This window comes from Pan paniscus, chromosome 18, assembly GCF_029289425.2.
Source record: "Pan paniscus chromosome 18, NHGRI_mPanPan1-v2.0_pri, whole genome shotgun sequence".
Classification (NCBI taxonomy): domain Eukaryota; kingdom Metazoa; phylum Chordata; class Mammalia; order Primates; family Hominidae; genus Pan; species Pan paniscus.
Window position 1 is genome coordinate 35,876,390 of NC_073267.2, and position 21,930 is coordinate 35,898,319.

At 45.0% G+C, this 21,930-nt stretch overlaps 1 protein-coding gene across 1 annotated transcript in view; it reads right to left on the reverse strand.

Annotated features, from left to right (window-relative positions):
* The window catches only part of LOC129394275 (BOS complex subunit NOMO3-like), a 36,361-nt gene that overhangs the window by 4,121 nt on the left and 10,310 nt on the right, over positions 1-21,930 (reverse strand). Inside the window, exons 4-14 of the mRNA XM_055100190.2 lie at positions 21,481-21,581; positions 19,571-19,677; positions 17,282-17,354; positions 13,671-13,823; positions 12,645-12,782; positions 12,223-12,312; positions 8,921-9,026; positions 8,587-8,737; positions 3,047-3,221; positions 1,508-1,649; positions 1,079-1,210 (exon numbers count right to left, since the gene is read on the reverse strand). Of these exons, the coding sequence (XP_054956165.1) occupies positions 1,079-1,210; positions 1,508-1,649; positions 3,047-3,221; positions 8,587-8,737; positions 8,921-9,026; positions 12,223-12,312; positions 12,645-12,782; positions 13,671-13,823; positions 17,282-17,354; positions 19,571-19,677; positions 21,481-21,581 (1,368 nt within the window). The remainder of the gene's footprint in view (positions 1-1,078; positions 1,211-1,507; positions 1,650-3,046; positions 3,222-8,586; positions 8,738-8,920; positions 9,027-12,222; positions 12,313-12,644; positions 12,783-13,670; positions 13,824-17,281; positions 17,355-19,570; positions 19,678-21,480; positions 21,582-21,930) is intronic.

Genomic DNA, 21,930 nt, shown 5'->3' on the forward strand with positions numbered 1-21,930 from the left:
CAAAAGTTATCCAGGCATGGTGGTGCATGCCTGTAATCCCAGCTACTCGGGAAGCTGAGGCAAGAGAATCTCCTGCACCCAGAAGGCGGAGAGGTTGCAGTGAGCCAAGGTCGCGCCACCACACTCCAGCCTGGGTGACAGAGCGAGGCTAAATTTCAAAAAAAAAGAAAGAAAAACTCGAACCAATGTCCATTACATCAAGAAAGAAATCTAATGGGGCCTGTAAGATCAGGCTGCAAGTAAGGTATTCAGGGATCCACAAACTTTTTCTGCAACTCTTTTCAGTTTTGCAGGCCACATGCTTTGTCAGCCTCAACCACTCGACTTGGCCACTGTTACACATGAGCAGCCATAGAGAATCCATAAACAAATGGGCAAGGCTGTATTCTAAGGAAACTATGCTTATAAAAAAGGCAGTTTTTGTAGTCTGCCAAGCCCTGCCATAACAGAAAATATTAATATAATTCCAGAAAAAGCAGTCTGTTTTATAAGCTATCCACTGCCAGCAGCCCCAAGCTGATTTCTGAAAAAGCAGAAATACAGGCAAGAAGTGGCTTCTTAAGAAGGGCAAGGAAAAGGGAAGTAACATTTGTGGGCACCAGCTACTTAGCTGGCTCTCTGCACAACGGGCTTTATAAACTTTACTTCTTTTAGTCTTATATTCTGCAGAAAGGTTCTATTACGTCTATTTTACAGATGGGAAAACTGAGTTTCGGGGAGGTCAAGTACCTTGCCATGGCCAGTACTCAGCACCAGTACTGCTAAGTTAGTAGAACACATCAGTGGAACTATTTCACACTCCTTTTTCTGGCCTTTAGAAATAAAATGCCATACGTCGGGGCACCCTCCCTTAACAGAAGCAGCCAGTGGGCTGTGCAGACAAGGTGGCGGTCAGCTCAGGGCCTGGACTCCTCCATGCTTGTCCAACGCTAAATAATGCAGTCAAGGTCACGAGGCAAAGACGACTTAAAGCAAGGAAAGGTACATGGTCGTGATACAATTTGAGACCTGAGTTTTAGAAAGTTTACAAAGACAAGAAGTGTGTGAGGGCCACAGGATGTTGCATTCCAATTCTTACTTTTGTGTTTTCCAGGGAGCACGTTGTCAAAGGTGAAAGTCATGGCGTTGACCTTGCCGGAGAGCTGGAGGCTCTGCTTCTCACCCTGGCGGCTCAGGGACTGTAGAGTCACCAGCAAGTCACCACAGGTGTCTGCAGGGAAAAGAAGGGAGGGCCCCATGTGACCCCTCATAAGGCTTCAGCACAGGTTCGAATCCTAACCCTATGTAATAGCTTCTTGCTACTGCTGAGCTCCTAAGAGGCAGTGGCCGGAGGCGGACGGGGTGCTTCTTTCAAGCTAACATGCACCCACTTGACTCCAAGAAGCCTCCCTCGCACGCAGGTGATCAGTAGCAAACAACAAAGGCAAAAGGAAAAGTTTCCCAAATCCCACTCCTACCGGCTGACTTCTTTGAAACTATGTGTTCTTACTTTCCAGTGATATCTTACCCAAACAAGAGACTTTCCCAGAAACTGATGCCAAGAACTGTACAAAGGCCATATCCATCACGGGCCTGTCGGTCACAGTAAGAGGAAATGTCTGGGGTTTCAACGTCAGCCCTGCTCTGGTTTCTGCCTCAGGAACCATCACCTGCGGAAACGTGGATGGAACGTTAGAGGCTGCATTCGGGGAGATCTTCCCCCTGACCTACAGGGCGCTAGAACATTCATCTGGGACCAAGGCTAAAGAGATTTTGAAGGCCAAAGGTTCATTTCCAGGCCGATTTTACAATCACAACAAATCCACGAATAACTTGTGTGAAGTAAGCACAGTTCTACCTAGATGAAAAATTAGCCTCAACAGACCGATGTGTATGAACAAAAGTCTATCTGGCCTAATTCCCCACAGGCACGCAAAGCGGACACGCCTCACTTACATACTAGAAACCATACTACATCCCAGTCACTTTTCCAGGCTTCGGATCACTTGTAGCATAAGCTCTGAACCTGTCAACACTATGTGGATGACACTTTGGTGGAATTAAGTCATTTTCTTCCTCCTATTGTTCTGTGTGCCTTTCATGGGCTAAGAGGAGGAACAGGTGAAGGTAGCAGCGGTCAACTCTTTCATCCCTAGTAAAGACGACACTGCCCTTCCTTGGAGAAGTCCATCATGCTTCCGAAAGGGCTTCCAAAGACTTGTCAATGTGGACGTCTTCGCAAGAAGCCAGCTACCATCTAATAAAGGCAGCTGTCAACCCACACACCACGCTGTTCTGTGGAAGCAGGGAGAACGCAATCTCCTGCCCTGTTTCCCACAGAGGGAGGGACCCCACTTTGCCCTAGAGGAGAGCAGAGTCTAACAGGGAACCTTCTCAGCCCTCTCCCTTTGTGTTATTTGCTCTTCCACAGGGAGGAAGGGCAGCTGCTGATTTGATGGGTGAGAGCCCACGGAAACAGTCTCTCCCCAAGGGCAGGGCCACTGCACTGAAAGGCATGGTGGGCTGACCTCTGCTCTGTCCTGTCTCTTGCTTGCTTGGGCCAGCTGTGGCTTAGGCCTTCACCATGGTGATGAGACCACAGGCCAGACCGTCTCCCCGTTCTCGGCCTGCTTGAATGGATAAGTCGCGTGGTCCCTGCCTAGCCATCTTGAAGTGAAGGCAAAGCAGGAAATGGGAAGCTCCATTTTGGCCTGGGGTCCCAGAAGCCACGCACTATGGCCATTTTTGAGCTGCCATTAGTAGAGTTCATTTTTGGTGTCCTCTTGGACTCATCGACATTCTACAGCAGCCAGAAGCCTGAAGGTAGAGGAGTGACTGGCAGCCTGATACTAATAAACATCAAGACTGGAAAAAAGAGAGGCAGATGGCATTATTTTTTAGCTGGATGCCTATCTGACTCTCCTCTACTGGTGCAGGATTGTAAAGACTTAGAAACAAGAAGTTGGAAACTGGAATGCTCCTTCTCTAACCCCATTCAACCTAATAACCCTTCTAAAAATCACTGCTTTTTCTCAAAACATTTTAAATTTAAAACAATGCAACGCACCTGCACTTTGTAAGTCCCTGGTTTTGCTTTAAAACAAAATGATCCATGAGCATCTGTCTCCACGGTGACCAAAGACTTGTCCTTGTCTTGAGATGACAGGACAACTTTGTATTTATTCATCTGCTTGACGGTGTCGGGGAAGCGAATGATTGATATCTGACCACAGACACTGAACCTGCAAAGAGAAGACCATTCATTCCAGCACGAGGACTCAATTATAAGAGGAAAGGCTCTTATCGACCAAAAAAGATGCAGCCCTCTCCCAGCCCTTGTTCCTGAGAATAGTCTAATCTTAATGAAGAGACAGAATGCAGTCCAGATGATTCTGGTTTTAAAAAGCAACCTTCATTCTGGTTTTAAAAAGCAACCTTCAGAAGCAAGACTGGGCATCTTTCTACAGAACAGGGGCCCATAGTGGGGCTGTTTGTGTGTTCCAGGTGACATCTGGCAATCCCCCACTGCAGAGGCAATTTTAAGAAAACCTGCAGATAATAAAAACGTTTCAGGTAATTGGATCGTTGACAGCGGAGCGGCCTTGGACTGAGAATGTGGGCTAGCCCTTAAAAGCAAGAGCTCTAAGCTGCCTAAGAAACTGTGGCATTACCAGGCCATCAAATAAGTCAGGATTATCAAAGACGTCTTCCTTGCTTGTGATTATATATAATACATGGATGAAAGCAAACTGGGAGATTGGAACAGAAAAGGTAATTAAGTTAAAAAATGCAAAGCTAAAATTGAACTCCTTGGGAGGTAGGAGCCACAAATGTAACTTATAACTGAAAAGCCCTATTAAGGTAATGATTCAGATTTGAGATTCTAAATAAGGAGTAAGGTGTTGCAAGGCATCCCTCGAATAACACATGAGAGGCCCCCCTACAACGACCATCATCCTTGGAGTGCTGGTCTTCATTTCTGAAGCAGCTGGTGTGTTAAAGTGTAATAGTACATCCTAGCTGGGGGTCACAGTTGTCTTTTCAACTGTTCATTTTAAAGAATCTTCAAGAATCATTTTAGATAAAAATTAGTTACTTTTGACATAATCAAGAATGTTGGATTCTGACAATTAGGGGTACATTAAATGTTGGAACCGCCACTCCGCCTCAAATAAAAAAACAGTGGAAAACACAAGGAAATGGTGGAAGATTGTGTATGTGAAATCTAGGAATCATGAAAAACACAGCCATTTCTTCAGAGTGAAGGGACTGCCCAGCCATATGAGCTCACTATCTCCAGCATGGGTCAGCAAACTACCACCCAAGGACCAAGTCAGGGCCCCCCTCCCGTTTGTGATGAACTGCAAGCCGAGAAAAAGAATTGTACACTCTTAAGTGGTTAAAGTTAAAAAAAGAAAGAAAGAAAGAAAGATAATGTTTCACATGTAAAAATTACATGAAATGCAAACTGTGGTGTCCAAAAATGTAGTTGTGTTGCGCTCTGCCCATTCATTTACAAATTGTCTATCTCAGCTGTGGTCCTAGAGACCGTATGGCTCACGCAGCCTAAAATAGTTATTCTCTGGCTCTCCACAGAGAAAGTGTCCCAATCCCTGACCTAGCATATGCATTTTGGTTCTCACATTCCCCTACTGTGAACTTTCAGAATAAAAGGATGGGAAGCGAACACTGACACAATCATTCCCAAGGACCTGTCATATTCTCTTGATTTGTGTACCTGTCAGGGGACACATCACCTTGTCTATTTCCTATCAAATCTCTTTGCCTCCTTAAGTTGTAAATATTTGAACCATAAGATCTGTTTTAGCCCATATTCTTATTAAAAAGAAGTGCCTATTCTCCCTAAACCTCAAATCTATACTGGCTTAGTTTGGAAAAATAAACCAAAAGGGTGGTAGAGAAAAAGGTTCCGTTATACTGAAGCCCTTAAAAATTGATTTGTATCAATAAATTCTTTCAACAGGGTTTAAATACATATATGGACAGAAACAGGTAATATTGGTGGATATTGAGAGAAATCTATTTTCACAGTCATTTGGACAGAAGCCAAAGAGTTTGTTTTTACAATAAATTGAGTAATTTTTTAATTTTACTTTAAAGGAAGACTAGGCACCATGGCTCAGCCTGTAATCCCAGCACTTTGGGAAGCCGAGGCGGGTGGGTCACTTGAGGTCAGGAGTTCGAGACCAGCCTAGCCAACACGGCAAAACCACATCTCTACTAAAAAATATAAAAATTAGCCTGTAATCCCAGCTACTCAGGAGGCTGGGGCAGGAGAATCACTTGAACCCGAGAGGGGGAGGCTGCAGTGAGCCGAGATGGCGCCACTGTACTCCAGCCTGGGCAACGGAGTAAGACCCTGTCTCAAAAAAAATAAAAAGGAAAAGAAATAGTAAGAAGTATCAGTGTGCTAAAAAGGCAAATGTACTACGTCGGCCAATTAAAAAAAGAGATTTTCCAAAAATGTTCAACAAATGCTATTTTTCTTTCTTTGACTCAAATACTCTACTTTAAAGGAGAAAATAAATATATTTCCTCCATCTCTGTGAACAGCGCCTCCTCCATCTACCCAGTGGCTCAAATAAGAAACCTGTAACCTCAACAGCACAGGCCTGTGGGTGTGTTCTCCATGTGACCTACCAAATCCATCTACTCCTCCCTCCCTCGCCTGCCAGCCGCCTGGGCCCGGCCACTACCATATCTCCTCCAGACAACCACCACTGCCTCATATCTGGCCCCTCCATTCACACCATGGCTTTCCTCCAATCCATTCTCCACACAGCAGCCAGGAAGAAAAACAAACTTTTTAAAGTACCATGATCCCTATCACTCCCTTGCCAACTGGTAACTCTTTTTTTTTTTTTGAGACGGAATCTCACCCTGTCGGCCAGGCTGGAGTGCAATGGTGCAATCTCAGCTCACTGCAACCCCTGCCTCCCGGGTTCAAGCGATTCTCCTGCCTCAGCCTCCTGAGTTGCTGGGATTATAGGCACGCATCACCATGCCCTGCCAACCTTTTGTATCTTTAGTACAGACCGGGTTTCACCATGCTGGCCAGGCTGGGCTTGAACTCCTGACCTCATGATCCACCCACCTCAGCCTCCCAAAGTGCTGAGATCATAGGCGTGAGCCACCATGCCCGGCCAACCAACAGACAACTCCTAACGGGTTTCCACTGCATTAGGGAGCAAAGCCCAATCCCAAAGCAAGGCTACAAGGCCCCAGAGCTCCCTGACCTCACCCACCTCCTCCAGCTGCGCAGACTGCCTTTCAGGTCCTTCCTATCCTATGCAGGCCTCTGAGCATGCTGCTTCTCTACTAGGGAAGATTTTCTTTAGCTAACTTTTAGTCTTTACTAAGGTCTCTGCAACCCAGAGAGCCTTGCAGAGCTCCCACTCTAAATTAGCTCTTCTTGCAGCACCCTGATCTCTTCCCTGCACGACACTTGCCATAATTTAGCAGCATAAATGTATTTGTCTTGTCTTTTTTTAAAATCTTGTTATCTTTTAATTTTTATCTCTTTATTTATTTATTTTTAGACCAGGTTATGAAACTAGCTAATTTTTGCATTTTTGGTAGAGATGGTGTTTTGCCAAGTTGCCCAGGCTGGTCTCAAACTCCTGGGCTCAAGCGATCTGCCCACCTCCGCCTCCGCCTCCGCCTCCCAAGGTGCTGGGATGGATTACAGGTGTGAGGCATTAAGCCTGGCCACAGATGTATTTGTCTTCAGTCTGTCTCCCTGATAGGGTGAAAGCCCCATCTCTGGAACACTAGTTTGATTAATTATTAGGTACGAAGTATTTTTCAGTGCCTCATCTACAGTAATTGCACAAAGTGTTTATGGAAGGTGGGAAAGACTTCAATCCAAGAATTACTTTCTGAGGGTAGTTTGCTTCCCTGTCTTCCATTCACCACTGGACTCCTTGACCTCGACCTCCATCTATCTACAGAAAAGAGTCACTGTGGCCTCCTCAGTGATCAAGCCAGGGGACTGTGTTCACCAGGGCTCAGCTCCCTGCACCTCCCTATTGGGCACTACCTCCTACCCCAAACTTACTTTCTTAGCTCCTATGACCTCATGCTCCCTAGGTCCCCCCTGGGCCACCTGGCACTCTGTTTTTGGCCTACTGTTCTTCTAATTCTACCTGCACATACATATTTGAGGTCCTGGCTGCCACCTGCAGCCGAATCTTCAGGATTGACCATCCATCCAAGCGCCTATTGAAGAGCTCCACCTAGTGGTCCTACAGACCAATGTGGCCAAATCTGAACCCTCATCACCTAACTGGCTTCTCTTTCTGTCCCCAGCCATCACACCTCTCAAGCTGGGCACCCTAAATATCTCACCAGTCTGTCCCTGACTTCCCTACAAGGCAAGCCCTTGTCATCTCTGCTTTCAGACCTCCTGTGCCCAAGTCCTGTCCCCTTCAAAGCCACTCTACTCCATGCCATTGTTTTCAGAATGCCCTATTGAAAACAATGATCAAAGCTTGTTAAATTAATGCTCAAAACCACTCACGGCCCGTTGGCCCCAGTGGGAGAAAGCCCCTATGCCCCGGTGGGGTGTGAGGAGGTGCTATGGGGTTGGCCTCATCATCACCTTCACCTGCCAGTATATTCTGCTCCAGTAGCACCCAGCTTTACACCCGCAGCCACCTCATGCTGCTGTGAGACTGCCTGACTTTGCTCATGCCACGCTTCTCCCAAGCAGACCCTGCACTCTCCTTCTAAGCTACTGTTTTGTGAGCACCTGTTATGTCTAAAGCTGTTCTGCAGGTTACATGCAGGTGGATCTGGGATCTCACTCCAAAGCCCAAGTTCTTGGCACTACACAATCTTGCTTCAGATGATGGTAAAACCACATGAATTCAACCACAAGATGTCCCTGCCTGTACTTATAGTATAATGAGTAACTACAAGCAGGAAGAACTACACCAATGACCTGAAGCAGCTTCCAATAAGCTTTCTCAACCAACAATACCATCTTCCAAAAATCCTCAAAGATTAAGCAAAGAGGGGTCCTGTGAAAGATCGTGAAAGTCAGACATGAAAGATTTTTTAATTTCACAAGCCCATTTTAATTTGAAGCAAGGGACTTTTCATTAAGCATCCGACATGTCAGTACCTTCAGTTTGTAAGATTTAGAACTAATCTTTCTTGGCCGGGTGCAGTGTCTCACACCTATAATCCCAGCACTTTGGGAGGCCAAAGCAGGCAGACAGCCTGAGGTTAGGAGTTTTGAGACTAGCCTGCACAACATATAGTGAAACCCTGTCTCTACTTAAAAATACAAAAATTAGCTGGGTGTGGTGGGGCACGCCTGTAGTCCCAGCTACTTGGGAAGCTGAGGCAGGAGAATCACTTGAACCTGGGAGGCAGAGGTTGCAGTGAATCGAGATGGCACCACTGCACTACAGCCTGGGCAACAGGGCAAGACTCTGACTCTAAAAACAAACAAACAAAAAAAAGTACTAATCTTTCTTAAGTTCTTAAGCTCGGCAAAGACACACAGATCACAGGTCATTTTGTTCTACACTGGCTGCCAGCATATTTACTGGCGCTTCCAAATCCACACGATAAGCTTACCCTGTTGCAATAATGTCAGCCAGCTGAGGTGTGTTCGGTGCAATTTTGATGGTGACCGTTTCAAAGTAGAGGTGCTCTTTCTGAGCATGGATGGTGTATGTCCCTGTGGTTATGTTCTCAAGGCGGAATGAGCCATCAGCTTTTGTTTTAACTGTAAAACAAAAACACACAAACAGAAGATAAGCCAAAAACAACAGTGTATCCTTACATGTACACCAGAATACTTGAGACCAAAAGCTGCCATGTTCTCATATAGTCATCAGTTCCTCTCCATTTCTCTCTGTGATCCAAAAACAGCGCTGGCCATCAGCCTGGGGCTGCTGTGTCAGCCCACCTTTGATTTGGTTATTCAGGGTGACTACTGCTTCTGGAACACCATCTCCTTCGGGTCCGTTCAAGACCCTCCCGGTGACGGAGAATCCCATGACGTGGAACACGGGCTAGAAAACAAAGAAGAAGAAGAAGGTGCTCAAAGGTGCTCCTGTGCCAGAGCCACAAAGCCTCCTTCTGCTGCGCCGGCCACCACCTACCATGTCTGCTCCTGCCGCCCACCTCCCAACACTCAGTGCCCCGGTCCTGTGTGCCAGCCGGGCTCCCTCTCACTTTACCCACATCTGTCTTCTCTGTTGTGTTCCCAACACACTGCTGAGTGTCAAACAACAGAAAAGTCTAGAGACTTACTTCCCTCGTTAAAAGGTCACTGACTCAAGCTTCTAGAAGCCCCCCACCCTTACCCCTGTGCCATCTCCTCCCCTCCAGATGCCCCCATTTTGGTGAACCACATCTTCCTCCAGTCTCCCATGCACACCCCGGCATCACTTGAGATGCCCCGCCCCGCTCCTCCAGCATCGATCAGTCCTGTGGATTCCACCTCTGCAAGGTCTCACGTGCCCCCTCCTGTCTTTCCACCACGACCTGAACACAGGTCCTTATGAAATCCACCTAGGCCAGGCGCAGTGGTTCATGCCTGTAATCCCAGCACTTTGGGAGGCCGAGGCAGGCAGATCACTTGAGGTCAGGAGTCCAAGACCAGCCTGGCCAACATGGTGAAGCCCTGTCTCCACTAAAAATACAAAAATTAGCCAGATGTGGTGGCAGGCACCTGTAATCCCAGCTACTCGGGAGGCTGAGGCAGGAGAATCGCTTCAACTCGGGATGCGGAGGTTGCAGTGAGCCAAGATAGTGCCAGCCTGTGTGAAGCAGCAAGACTCTGTCTCAAAGAAAAAAAAAGAAATCCACCTAGACCACCCTCCTCCACCACCATCACTGGCTCACACGTGGTCCCATGCTCCATGTGTCTCTGTCTGTGTCTGTGCCCCACTCGCCTGTGAGCAGCACACCTGTGCTTTCTCTGCAGTTACTGAGTTCCAGCCCTGATCTGTGTATCCCCAAGGTCACCACTGCTAACCTATTTTAATATCTTCATCAAACTTACCAGTATCTGAAATGTCCTCGTTCGATTTCTTAGTTGTCTCCCTCCCACTAGCATGTTACCTCATGGAGACAGGGACTTTTTCTGTCTTAGTCACCTGGTACACAGCAGGCACTCAATAACTGACTCCTGAATGAATGAATGTGTGCACGCACGTGTGCAACAGCATTTGAGATGAAGCTTTGAATAATTAAATGACTTCCTTTTTATGCAGGTAGCCCTTCTTTTTTATTTTTTTATTTTTTTTTTCAGCAAATGGTTTCTTAGTGATGGTCTCACATGACAGGTAGTCCTTCTTGATCCTTCCAAAAAGACATGTTTCATTCCATGCATTACCTACTTATTAATTCACATATGTACTCAACAAATATTTTTGCTGGGCACCTACTATGTGCCAGGCACTAAATCACATGTTAGGAAAACAGTAAAGAATAAGACACGGTACCTGACCTCAGGGAACTTACAGGGCCCCATTCCCTGAAATTCCATTCATCATTTTCAAAATATGTATTTGGCTGTAATCTGGGAATAGCTGTCTCTGCTCACCTGCCCCCATCCTTCTCTGCAAGCTACGAGAAGCAAAGTAAAGGCTTCATCTTCTTACCCTTCTCTTTCCCCTCCAGTGTACAGCAGAACGGTCAAACACTCCACTGAACCTTAAAATGCAGAGTCTGCACCCCACTGTGCATATGACCTAAAAGCCCGCTTCTGCCAGTTTAAGCGATTTTAACACAGTACTTTCAAATGTAATATTAAAAGAAAATGATTAAAATATAATTGCTTCGATAACTCTAACATTGGGTGGTCCACTTAGGAGAGGCTGTTATTTTCTTTTGGGATTTGTTCTAGCTAGCCAATTTTCTACAGTAAGCATTTTCTACTTCTGTAATTAAAGGAGACGTAAGTGAGATTAAAAATACATTTACCATTTATGTGAGGGTCTAGGCAGTTTATCAAGCCATGTATCACACTGCCCATTCCTACCATCACGGTCCAAGCTCTGCCAGTTCTCACCTGGTTTACGGCCATGGCATCCCAACTGGTCTCCCACTTCCACCCTGACACCCTGCAAACTCTCCTCAACGCAGCTGCCAGAAGGATCACGCCACTCCTCTGCTAGGAACCTTCCAGTGGCACCAATTCTCACCCAGAGTTATAGGCAAAGTGGCCCACCAAGCCCTGCACAATCTGCCCTGTCACCTCCCTGACCCTCTTTCCGCCTCCTCCTTCCTTGCTCATTCCCTCCACTCCAGCCACCCTAGCCTCCTTGGGATGCCCCAAACCCTTCAGCACACTCCTGCCTCAGGACCTTTGCACGTGCCGTTCCCTCAGTCTTACACTCTTCCTGCAGGAGTGAAGTATGGTTCTCTTGTTCTTTCCCTTCAGGTTGTTGCTCAAATGTCACCTTCACAGGGAGGACTTCCCAAAAACACCCTATGTACAACTGCAACCCCTGTCTCCACCCTGATACTGTACGACCTCCTTTCTTCCTTTATTTTTCTAGAGAACACTTATCACCTTCTACTTTACTTTCTAACTTATACATCTATACATGTATTGACCCTTCCTGTCATTAGAACGTGAGGTCTAGCCAGGTGCGATGGCTCACACCTGTAATCCCAACACTTTGGGAAGCCGAGGCAGGCAGATCACTTGAACCCAGGAGTTAGAGAACAGCCTGGGCAACATGGTGAAACCCCATCTCTAACAAAAATACAAAAATTAGCTGGGCATGGTGGCACGCACCTGTGGTCCCAGCTACTCAACAGGCTGAGGTGGGAGGATCACTTGAGCCCTGGAGGCAATGGCTGCAGTGAGACGAGATCGTACCACTGCACTCCAGCTTGAGCCACACAGTGAGACCCTATCTTAAAAAAAAAAAAAAAAAAAAAAAAAAAAAGAGGTCCACAGGGACAAGAATTTTTGCCTCTTTTGGTCACTGCTGTATCCCCAGTCCTGGATGGTGCCTGAAACGTATGTCACTGGCAATCAATAAATATATTTCACTGAATGAGTAGATTTAACTAGGAATCCAGCTCTCTACGATAAGGACACCATGTGTAAGAATATAATACCAGATGGCATTTTTTCCAACAGCCCTTCCAGATAAAATAATTGATTTTTTTTAAAAACATGTTTGCAATACCTGTGCCTAGGGATGGGAACTCAAACACCTGTCCCTCCAGAAGACAGAAAAGCCTTACCTCGATTTTCAAGCTGTCATGCTCCACTGTGAAGTCAAGTCTGGAAGGCGCCACATCAAAGGTAATCCTCTCCCCTCGATAGAACGGAATCTGGAAGGAAGAGTCTCTTAATCACTAAGAACCACTAACATGATCAATCAGCAATATTAATAATCGATCTAGCAGCCCACAAATGACAAGGGGTTCAGACAGACCAAGAGAAACATTCATCATAACTGTTGCAGATTCGAAAAGAGGAAGCCTTGCCCTTTTTGTAGCTATTACGAAGGGGTGAGTGTCTCATCTTAAGTAAGTTACTGCTTAACAGCATGTTCAGAGAACTGCAGGCCAACCATCTTTTCCTTTAACACCCGAACAGCATTGGCTTTTACTGTGTCATGAGAGTCCCAGACATAAACAGAACGGAAATCTGCTTCACTCACCACAGTGTAGCCCCCACTTGGCAAGGAATAGAAAGAGAACGAGCCATCTTCTCTGGAGACCGTGTAGCACAAATACACCAGACTCTCATCTTGGGGCTGGAACCCAGGCACTGGTGAGACGTTGCAGCCCAGGACATCCTATGCCAGGGGGTAAAAAAGACAAAACTTCCTTTTCCATTTACATGTTCTGAATACCATCAATTAGCCACATTATAGGAAAATTTTTTTAAGTTTCATGTCAACATATGTATTTCTGAAATCTAAGACAATTAATACAGAAAAAAGGAACAAAAATCTTGACATTCAAGTTGCAAAGTTAAAAACTGGCACAGTCTTCCTGGGAAAGATGACATGACTGTCCTTCCTTATGATGGGTCACCATTCTCCAAATAAGGGAACGGAGGCTCAGGAAGGTAATGTGACCTGCCCAGGGTCGCACAGCTAGGAAGAGGAATTTGTTTAAACCTGAGATTTGTTTAAACCCAGGTCTGATTTCAAAGCCTGTGTACTTTCCATCACATACCACTGCCTCCCAGTGTAGATGTGCAATGTCTTGTGAGTCAACAGAGACACATGATATTCTTGAATTTTTTTTTTTTTTTTTTTTTGAGACAGTCTCACTCTGTCACCCAGGCTGGAGTGCAGTGGCGTGATCTCGGCTCACTGCAACCTCTACCTCCTGGGTTCAAGCGATTCTACTGCCTCAGCCTCCCACGCAGCTGGGACTACAGGCACGTGCCAACATGCCCGGCTAATGTTTTTGTATTTTTAGTAGAGATGGGGTTTCATAATGTTGGCCAGGCTGGTCTAAAACTCCTGACCTCAAGTGATCCACCCACCTTGGCCTCCCAAAGTGCTGGGATTGCAGGCATGAGCTACCACACCCGGCCTGAGACAGACGATATTCTTAAGTGTTAAAATGATAAATCAACTCAGACCTGCATTTCTTACAACAGTACGTTCTGGGCTATACTCCCCCACCCTCCTACCCCTCACACCATCTCTTTTGTTCTTTTCTTTGCTTACCTCTTTAGTTACTAAAGAAGAAAAGAGAAGAAACTTCACCCCTTTCATGGGCTCCCCATCACTTCGGACAGAGCCAGACACATTGTAGCCAGCAACTATGAGGGGACTGGCCGCATTGGCATTGGAGTTGGTTACACGCACTGTGGTGCTTGCCTATAACAGAAAAAGATTTTAACCTGTAAAAAAATAAACACTTGCAAAGTGCCTAACAACATGAGGACACGCTGAAGCTAAAATATTAACTGGGAAACATAATCTATAAAATTGCTTATTCAGTATGATCACTTCTTTTTTTGAGACGGAGTCTCAGTATGTCGCACAGGCTTGAGTGCAATGGCGCAACCTCGGCTCACTGCAACCTCTGCCTCCTGGGTTCAAGAGATTCTCCTGCCTCAGCCTCCCAAGTAGCGGGGATTACAAGCGCTCGCCACCACGCCCGGCTAATTTTTGTATTTTTAGTAGAGACAGGGTTTCACCATGTTGGCCAGGCTGGTCTCGAACTCCTGACCTCAGGTGATCCACCCGCCTCAGCCTCCCAAAGTGCTGGGATTACAGGTGTGAGCCACCGTGCCTGGCTTATCATTATTTTTTAATGCCCAAAATGAAGTGAAAGGAAATGTGGCAAAATGTAAACAATAATGATTTTGTCTATATGGTGCTATTTTACTTGTATACTTTTCCAGCTTCCAAAATTTGTTTCCACTGCTTTATATTCCTCTATATGTTCCAATTTTTTTAATGAGCACATTTTGCCTTTTTTTCTATTTTTAATGATATATAGTGTTAACTGAAGATTAGCCTAAAGCTGCCTCCTTACATATTTTAAGTTTGGCCTAAAGGTTTCTCTGTACGTGTTGCCAAGTCTCAGCCAATTCAAGCAGCCACCCTTCAACTACTCACAGGCAGCCAACTGTTCAAACCATGTGCAAATAAGACAAACGTCCAGCTGTAACCAATCCAACTGTTTCTGTACCTCACTTCCACTTTCTGTCCGTCACTTTCTTTTTCTGTCCATAAACCCTTTCCAATCACGCAACAGTGCCACAGTCGCTGTAAACCTATTCTGGCTCAGGGGGCTGCCCAATTGACAAATTGTTCTATGCTCAATTAAACTCTGTTTAATTTGCCTTAAGTTGTTCTTTTCACAATACGTGTATATTTTTAAACATTTTTGTTAAGGTACAATAAACACAGAGAAAAATGTACAGATTCTAAGCACACAGCACAGGGCTTGTCACAAATTGGGCACTGGTTACCCAACAGAATAGCACCAGCAAGCCAGAAGTGCCCTCACACTTGCTTCCAGTCACTAACACCCCAGGAGGATAAACATTATCCTGACTTCTAACAACATGCTTTACTTGAAAATCCCAATCTCATATTAATAAACTCAGATTCTTCTATGCAGACAATTAACATACAATGTAAACCTTAAAATCTCTTCTATTTATAAATGTGTAAGCTCTTTCATTTCGAATAAATTTTTTTTTTTTTTTTTTTTGAGATGGAGTCTCACTCTGTCACCCAAGCTGAAGTGCAGTGGTGCAATCTTGGCTCACTGCTACCTCCACCTCCCAGGTTCAAGCGATTCTCCTGCCTCAGCCTCCCGAGTAGCTGGGATTACAGGTGTATGCCACCATTCCTGGCTAATTTTTTTCTATTTTTAGTAGAGATGCGGTTTCACCATGTTGGCCAGGTTGGTCTCGAACTCCTGACCTCAAGTGATCCACCCACCTCAGCCTCCCAAAATGCTGGAATTACAGCATGAGCAACTGCACCCAGCCTCGAATAAAATATTTTTAAATGTTGCTGCAGAAGAGAAAAACCCCCAAAACCAAAAGTCATAAACAGTAAGAAGAGACATCTAGGTGTGAAACTATCATCAATTATAAGTGCGTAAAACCTACAGAGTAAAAATAATAATAAAACATATAGAGTAGAAGCTGAAATACTGATTCCAATGCTTCTTTAGCAAAAATGAGATACAGCTTCAATACTAACACAGAAGCTAACATGTCAAGATGTCCCTTAAGTCTTATTTTAATTTGGTCTTTCACGGCTATTACAGAACCTCACCTACTAGGTGGAGTTCCTTTTTTGATCTTTGACTATAAACTATTTCAGTCAAACAAAAAAAGATATGCTAAAGAACACTTACATACCTTCTAACCAGCTAAACAAATTTAAAAAAATACAATTCAAGATGCTGGCATACCCCAAAGTCCCCCTCCTCCCTCTTTCTCTAGAAGTCAGTATCATTTTGAACAGCGTCTGCTATTCCCATACATGTCTTCATAATTTTTCTACATAAGACCGTATCTTCCCTGTCCCTACTAAAAATACAAAAATTAACTGGGCATGGTGGCAGGTGCCTGTAACCCCAGCTACTCAGGAGGCTGAGGCAGGAGAATCGCTTGAACCCAAGAGGCGGAGGTTGCAATGAGCTGAGATTGTGCCATTGCACTCCAGCCTGGGCAACAAGAGCAAGACTTCATCTCAAAAAAAAAAGACTGTATCCTTAGCTAGGGGCAGTGGCACATGCCTGCAGTTCCAGATCCCTGGGAGGCCAAGGTGGAAGGATCGCTTAAGGCCAGGAACCAGAGGCTGCAATGAGCCATGAATATGTCACTGTACTCTAGCCTGGGCAACAGAGCAAGACCCTGTTGCAAAAAAAAAAAAAAAGACTGTATCTGGCCGAGTGCACTGGTTTATACCTGTAATCCCACCACTTTGAGAGCCCAGGGCTGGTGGATCATTTGAGGCTAGGAGTTCGAGACCAGCCTCGCCAACATGGCAAAATCCCATATATACTAAAAATACAAAAATTAGCTGGGCGTGGTGGCACATCCCTGTAATTCAGCTGCTCAGGAGACTGAAGCCGGAGACTCGCTTGGACACAGAAGGCCAAGGTTGCAATAAGCCAAGATCACGCCACTGCACTCCAGTCTTGACAACAGAGCGAGACTCCGTCTTTTTAAAAAAAAAAAAAAAAAAAGACTGTATCCATAAATGATTATTACAAGTATTTAAAATCATATTTCCTTCAACTCTGTTTTTAAATGTAGTTACATTAATATATGTAGCTCTGGTTCATTCATTACTGCTGACATACAGCAGCCTATTGTATGATGGAACCCCAATCCATTCTTCTCTTAAAAGGCACTTATGTTGTTTACAATATTTTGCTATTACAAACAAAGCTGCAATAAACATTCTCATACATTCTCCTTGGTCACGCGTACCACAGTTTCTAGAATGTTTAGTATATTTACAGATTTCTGTTTCAGGCTGAAAAAAGAACAACAAATAAATCTCGTCAGGGCCTTCTGTTGTTGATTTAGTTTAAAATAGCTATAGTTAATAAAACAGATCTATTTCACAGCAGGAAGACAACACTGTCACCTAAAACTGAAACTAACACAAGCAACGTCTGCTACAGTGAGGAGTTACAGCTTATAAATAACTACCAAACTAAACAACAGCACCATTGGTTCTTCATCTAGTCCTGGAGAAACCATAAATTCTTTTCATATCCTAAATTGAAAAGCCCTACATCTGTCCCAAGACCAGCATATTATTGGCATGGCTATAGACGTAGCTGTCACACTCACCTCTTTCAACGCCCAGGTTGGATGAGTTGCGAGGATTTCATAATCTCCAGGCAGAACTTTAAAAAATGCAAACCTAAGACATAAAAAATAACCATTTAACTTTCTCCAAACAACCCAAGTATTTCTAATTCTATGACTAATGTTGGCAGCACAAGAAAACAATGTTGGAATTATCGCAAACTTCCATTAGCTTGTTAAATGAGCATGAATGAAATTCAATCCTTCACTGTACAAATCTGCATAAAAGAGCGCTTATTGAGGACTTACTGTGTGCCAAGAGGGGTGCTCCATGTGCTGATCGGAAAGAGGAGTGCTTACGTCTCCCTTAATCTCAAGGATTTCTGGCATAAAACCAATCCTTGTAGCACAGCAGGGACCAGTCACAGAACATTCGACTGGGTTTGACAGAGGTGACAGGCATGAACTGACAAGGAGAAGGGGACAGAAGTGTCCAAGGAAACACATGGGAAGGGAGAAGTGGGGTGAAAAAGAACAGAACAGATGCACAGGCTGAGGGGGACGCTGACCCAAGACGATGCAAATGACACAGGGCAGGGTAAACTATGACAAGCTTTGAATCCCAGAAAAAAGGCTTTAGAGAAACACAGATAAATCATTCTGGGTTTTTGCACAAAGCAACTGAGATAAGAAACCAGCAGCTGATGAAAATTACTCTACTAGCCATAGACAGACTAACACCAGAGTGAGCCGAGCTAAAGCTGGAAATGCTGCTGCCAGTATACTAACATGTTTATCCCTTCAAATTTGTAAGGCAACTGACAAATGAGAAGGCTAAGTCCAGTGAAATGAACTAGAAAACGCATTTGATTTCTTCTGTGGTATTTTATTGTATCAAATCTTGCCTGCAATAACTGGATAGGGCTTGGAAATCACATTACTACAAGTACTGGTAAGATTGAGCTTCTATTTCATTTTCATAATAGCCCAGTGCTACATGTTTCATTGTTTCAGTTAGTGCAGATGAAGGTATTCAGAAGGCTCAAGACACTATTTTTTTCTAGTAAGGTCAACACCAAATTACTAGCCCAGAAAAAAAATTACAGCTCCATATTCCTGCTACACACCAGGGCTGGAGAGGCACCAGTCAAGCAGAAGTAAATGTTATTTCAAAAATGAAAACTAGTTTCAACAATAATAACTTTAAAATTGAATAACTTACTGACAGACTCATTATAAACTTCTATTTTGCAATTTACTCAGTTTGTATGTTAACGGAGTTAGTAATGATTTGAACGCTTTCGGAATTATCAGTTTGAACTATTCTGGTATTAATCTTGGCATATCTGTTAACATTTACAACTCAACTATATACATCCATTAAATAAATGCTTTAAATCTGACTCAGCAAGGTCAGCTAGGCATCTGTTCCAACTACAAAGCAGTTTTGCTATAATAATGATAATGATTTTTTCTAATCATAACTGAGCTAACCTATTTGAGCTAATATGCCAGGCAGCTTGAAGTAATAATATTAATTTCATCTTTCCAGTACCTTAGGAGATAGGTTCCACAATTATCTTCATTTACAAAAGAGGAAACTGAGGCACAGAGGGGTTAAGGAACTTGCCCTAGGTCAACCAGCCAGCAAATGGGGGAGCTGGGATTCAAGCCCAGGCTGGCAGGCTCCAGAGCCAGGCTGAGCTGCTAAATGAAGACCCACTAAGCCCCAGGCCTTGAAGCAGGTGCTTTATGGGTATTAACTCTTTTTTTGTTTGTTTCAGACAGGGTCTTGCTCTGCTGCCGAGGCTGGAGCACAGTGGCACATGATCACGGCTCACTGCAGCCTCAACCTTCCAGGCTCAAGCAATCCTCCCGCCTCAGCCTCCCGAGTAGCTGCGACCACAGGAGCATGCCACCACACCCAGCTAATTGTTTTCCCCCGTGGGACTCTACTTGATATAATTTTTTAAATTATTTGTGGAGATTGAGTCTCCCTATGTTGTCCAGGCTGGTCTCGAACTCCTGAACTCAAGTGATCCTCCCATCCTGGCCTCCCAAAGTGCTGGCATTATAGGCGCAAGCCAATATGCCTGGCCAGTATGAACTCATATTTAATCATCCCATCAGTGCTAGGCAAGATGGGTCAAATGGATTCCATTTCACATGTGGAGAACTCAGCACTCTGACGGGCATGAACTCACCCAAAGTTAAGAGGCTGAATCAGGATCTGAACCCAGAACTCCCTGAATCCAAACTCCCAAACCCAGCTCCATGACCCCTGTCAGAGCCCGGCTCTAAGGCAACACTAAGAGATAGGACGCTACTCACTTTCCGCCAGGCTGTGTAACTGTGGACTGGATCTTTGCTTCGGTCCCAGTGTTTCTCAGAGACACCTGAACTCCCGCAGGACCCAGGGGCTGCCCTTTGCTGAGGACCTGCCATGGAGAAGAAAGTTAGGGCCCACCCAGCAAAGCACCCTCCTCTCAAAGCACTGGCAGCCCTGCTTACAACTCCCAGGTGGAGCCAGGAACCCTCTTTGGGTCAAGAATCCCATTGAAAAGATGATATAAATCATGGATATGTTTCCTGGGGATGAGGTAGGAGAGGGAACAGTAATAGTAAAATAAGACTCGATTTCAATGAATCTAAGACATCATCAGTTATAGATTCACCATTATTGGTCTGGGTGGGTGTGGTGGCTCACGACTGTAATCCCAGCACTTTGGGAGGCTGAGGCAGGCAGACCACTTGAGGCCAGGAGTTTGAGACCAGCCTGGCCAACATGGTGAAACCCTGTCTCTACTAAAAATACAAAAATTAGCTGAACGTCACGGCACATGCTTGTAATCCCAGCTACTCCTGAGGCTGAGGCAGGAGAATCACTTGAACCCAGGAGGCGGAGGTTGCAGTAAGCTGCAATCGTGCCACTGCACTCCAGCCTGGGTGACAGAGGGAGACTCCATCTCAAAAAAAAAAAAAAAAAAAAGTAAATATACATAAAAATAAAAATATAAAAATTAGCTGGGTCAGGTGGCACACACCTGTAATCCCAGCTACTGGGGAGGCTGAGGCAGGAGAATTGCTCAAACCCAGGAGGTGGAGGTTGTGGTGAGAGAGACTGCGCTACTGCACTCCACCTTAGGCCACAGAGCGAGACTCTGTCTCAAAAAAATAAATAAATAAAAATAAAAATAAAAAAAGATTCACCATTATTTTGCAAACCATCGATAAAGAAAAAACTACCCAAGATCCCCATCTCTAACAAGAAGCCCACACATACAGCTGGGATGGCAGGGCCTCCCCCTCACCGCAAAGGTAGAGGAGAAAGAAGCCCATCATGAAGAGAAGGACAGGAAGGAAGGAAGCACATCTCAACCTCAGGCACAGGGTGGGTGGAGGAAAAACGACTCTCCCCTGAGAATCTGAATCACGGGAGCTGGAGCACACACCCGTTAGGACTCTAAATTCACACCACCATGGCGGTCCAAAAAAATCTCAGGACTTAAATGATGGGAATCCTCCTAGGTAAGTGTCAGAAGCAGATGCACGCTCTCTCTGGGAGAAGCTGACTTCAATTCACCCACAGGGACAGCAAGATGCCACAAGGCTTAGAGAGCGCGTCCTTCCAATTCGGCATCCCTGTAAAAGGCCATCCCTGACATAAACACTAACAGCGGCTGGGTGCACAGCGTACACCTGTAATCCCAGCACTATGGGAGGTGGAGGCAGGCAGATCACCTGAGGTCAGGAGTTTGAGACCAGCCTGGCCAACACAGCAAAAGCCCATCTCTACTGAAAATACAAAAATTAGCCAGGCATGGGGGCACACACTTGTAATCCTAGCTACTCGGGAGGGTGAAGGAGCGGGAGGGTGAGGCAGGAGAATCACTTGAACCTGGGAGGTGGAGGCTGCAGTGAGTCAAGATTGCACCACTGCACTCCAGCCTGGGCAATAGAGCAAGACCCTGTCTCAAAATAAAAAATAAAAAAATAAAAACACCAACAGCCTATGCTCTGGGAGCAGAGGGGATGACCAGCAACCTCAATCTCACTCCTAAATACACCTGCTGCGTTCTACACAGGATGAAGTACAGAGTTCACAGGCTCCCTTGCCACTTATCCATAGGTCCCCTGTGGGATCAAAGTCCCCAGGTTAAAGTATCCTGCATTTTTTTAAAAAAGGATTTAGTATACATTATAGAGTGAACAGGAAAAATAATCAAGTTCCAAAGACAAACCTTGCCATTCACAGAGAACCCAGTGAAGACAAAGTTGATGTCTCCGCCCTTTGTGCAGATGTCACTGACTCCATCCACATGGAGTTCCACGGTCGTCGGCTCTGAGGAACGAAGCAGGGGAGGAAACGGGGGCACAAGACACAAAGGCAAGCTTAGTTTTGGGGTACAGTGAACCTAAGTAGAACGTATTTTTATTATTCAGATTTCATTTTACTTTTGAACACTTAATACACTCGTGTGTTTCCAAATCCAAAGGTACAAAAAAGTATTCTGGGAAAAGTCTCCCTCTCACCCCTATCCCCCTAGCCTCCTGGTTTCCTGCCCCAGAGGGAATTCGTGTTTAGAGTATAAAATAATTTTACAACGCCTTTCAGCTAAGTTATATCTCAGAGTTCCAGTGAAAATTCAGTGAGCACCAAATAATTTTATTTCCTGAATGCTCATCACCGA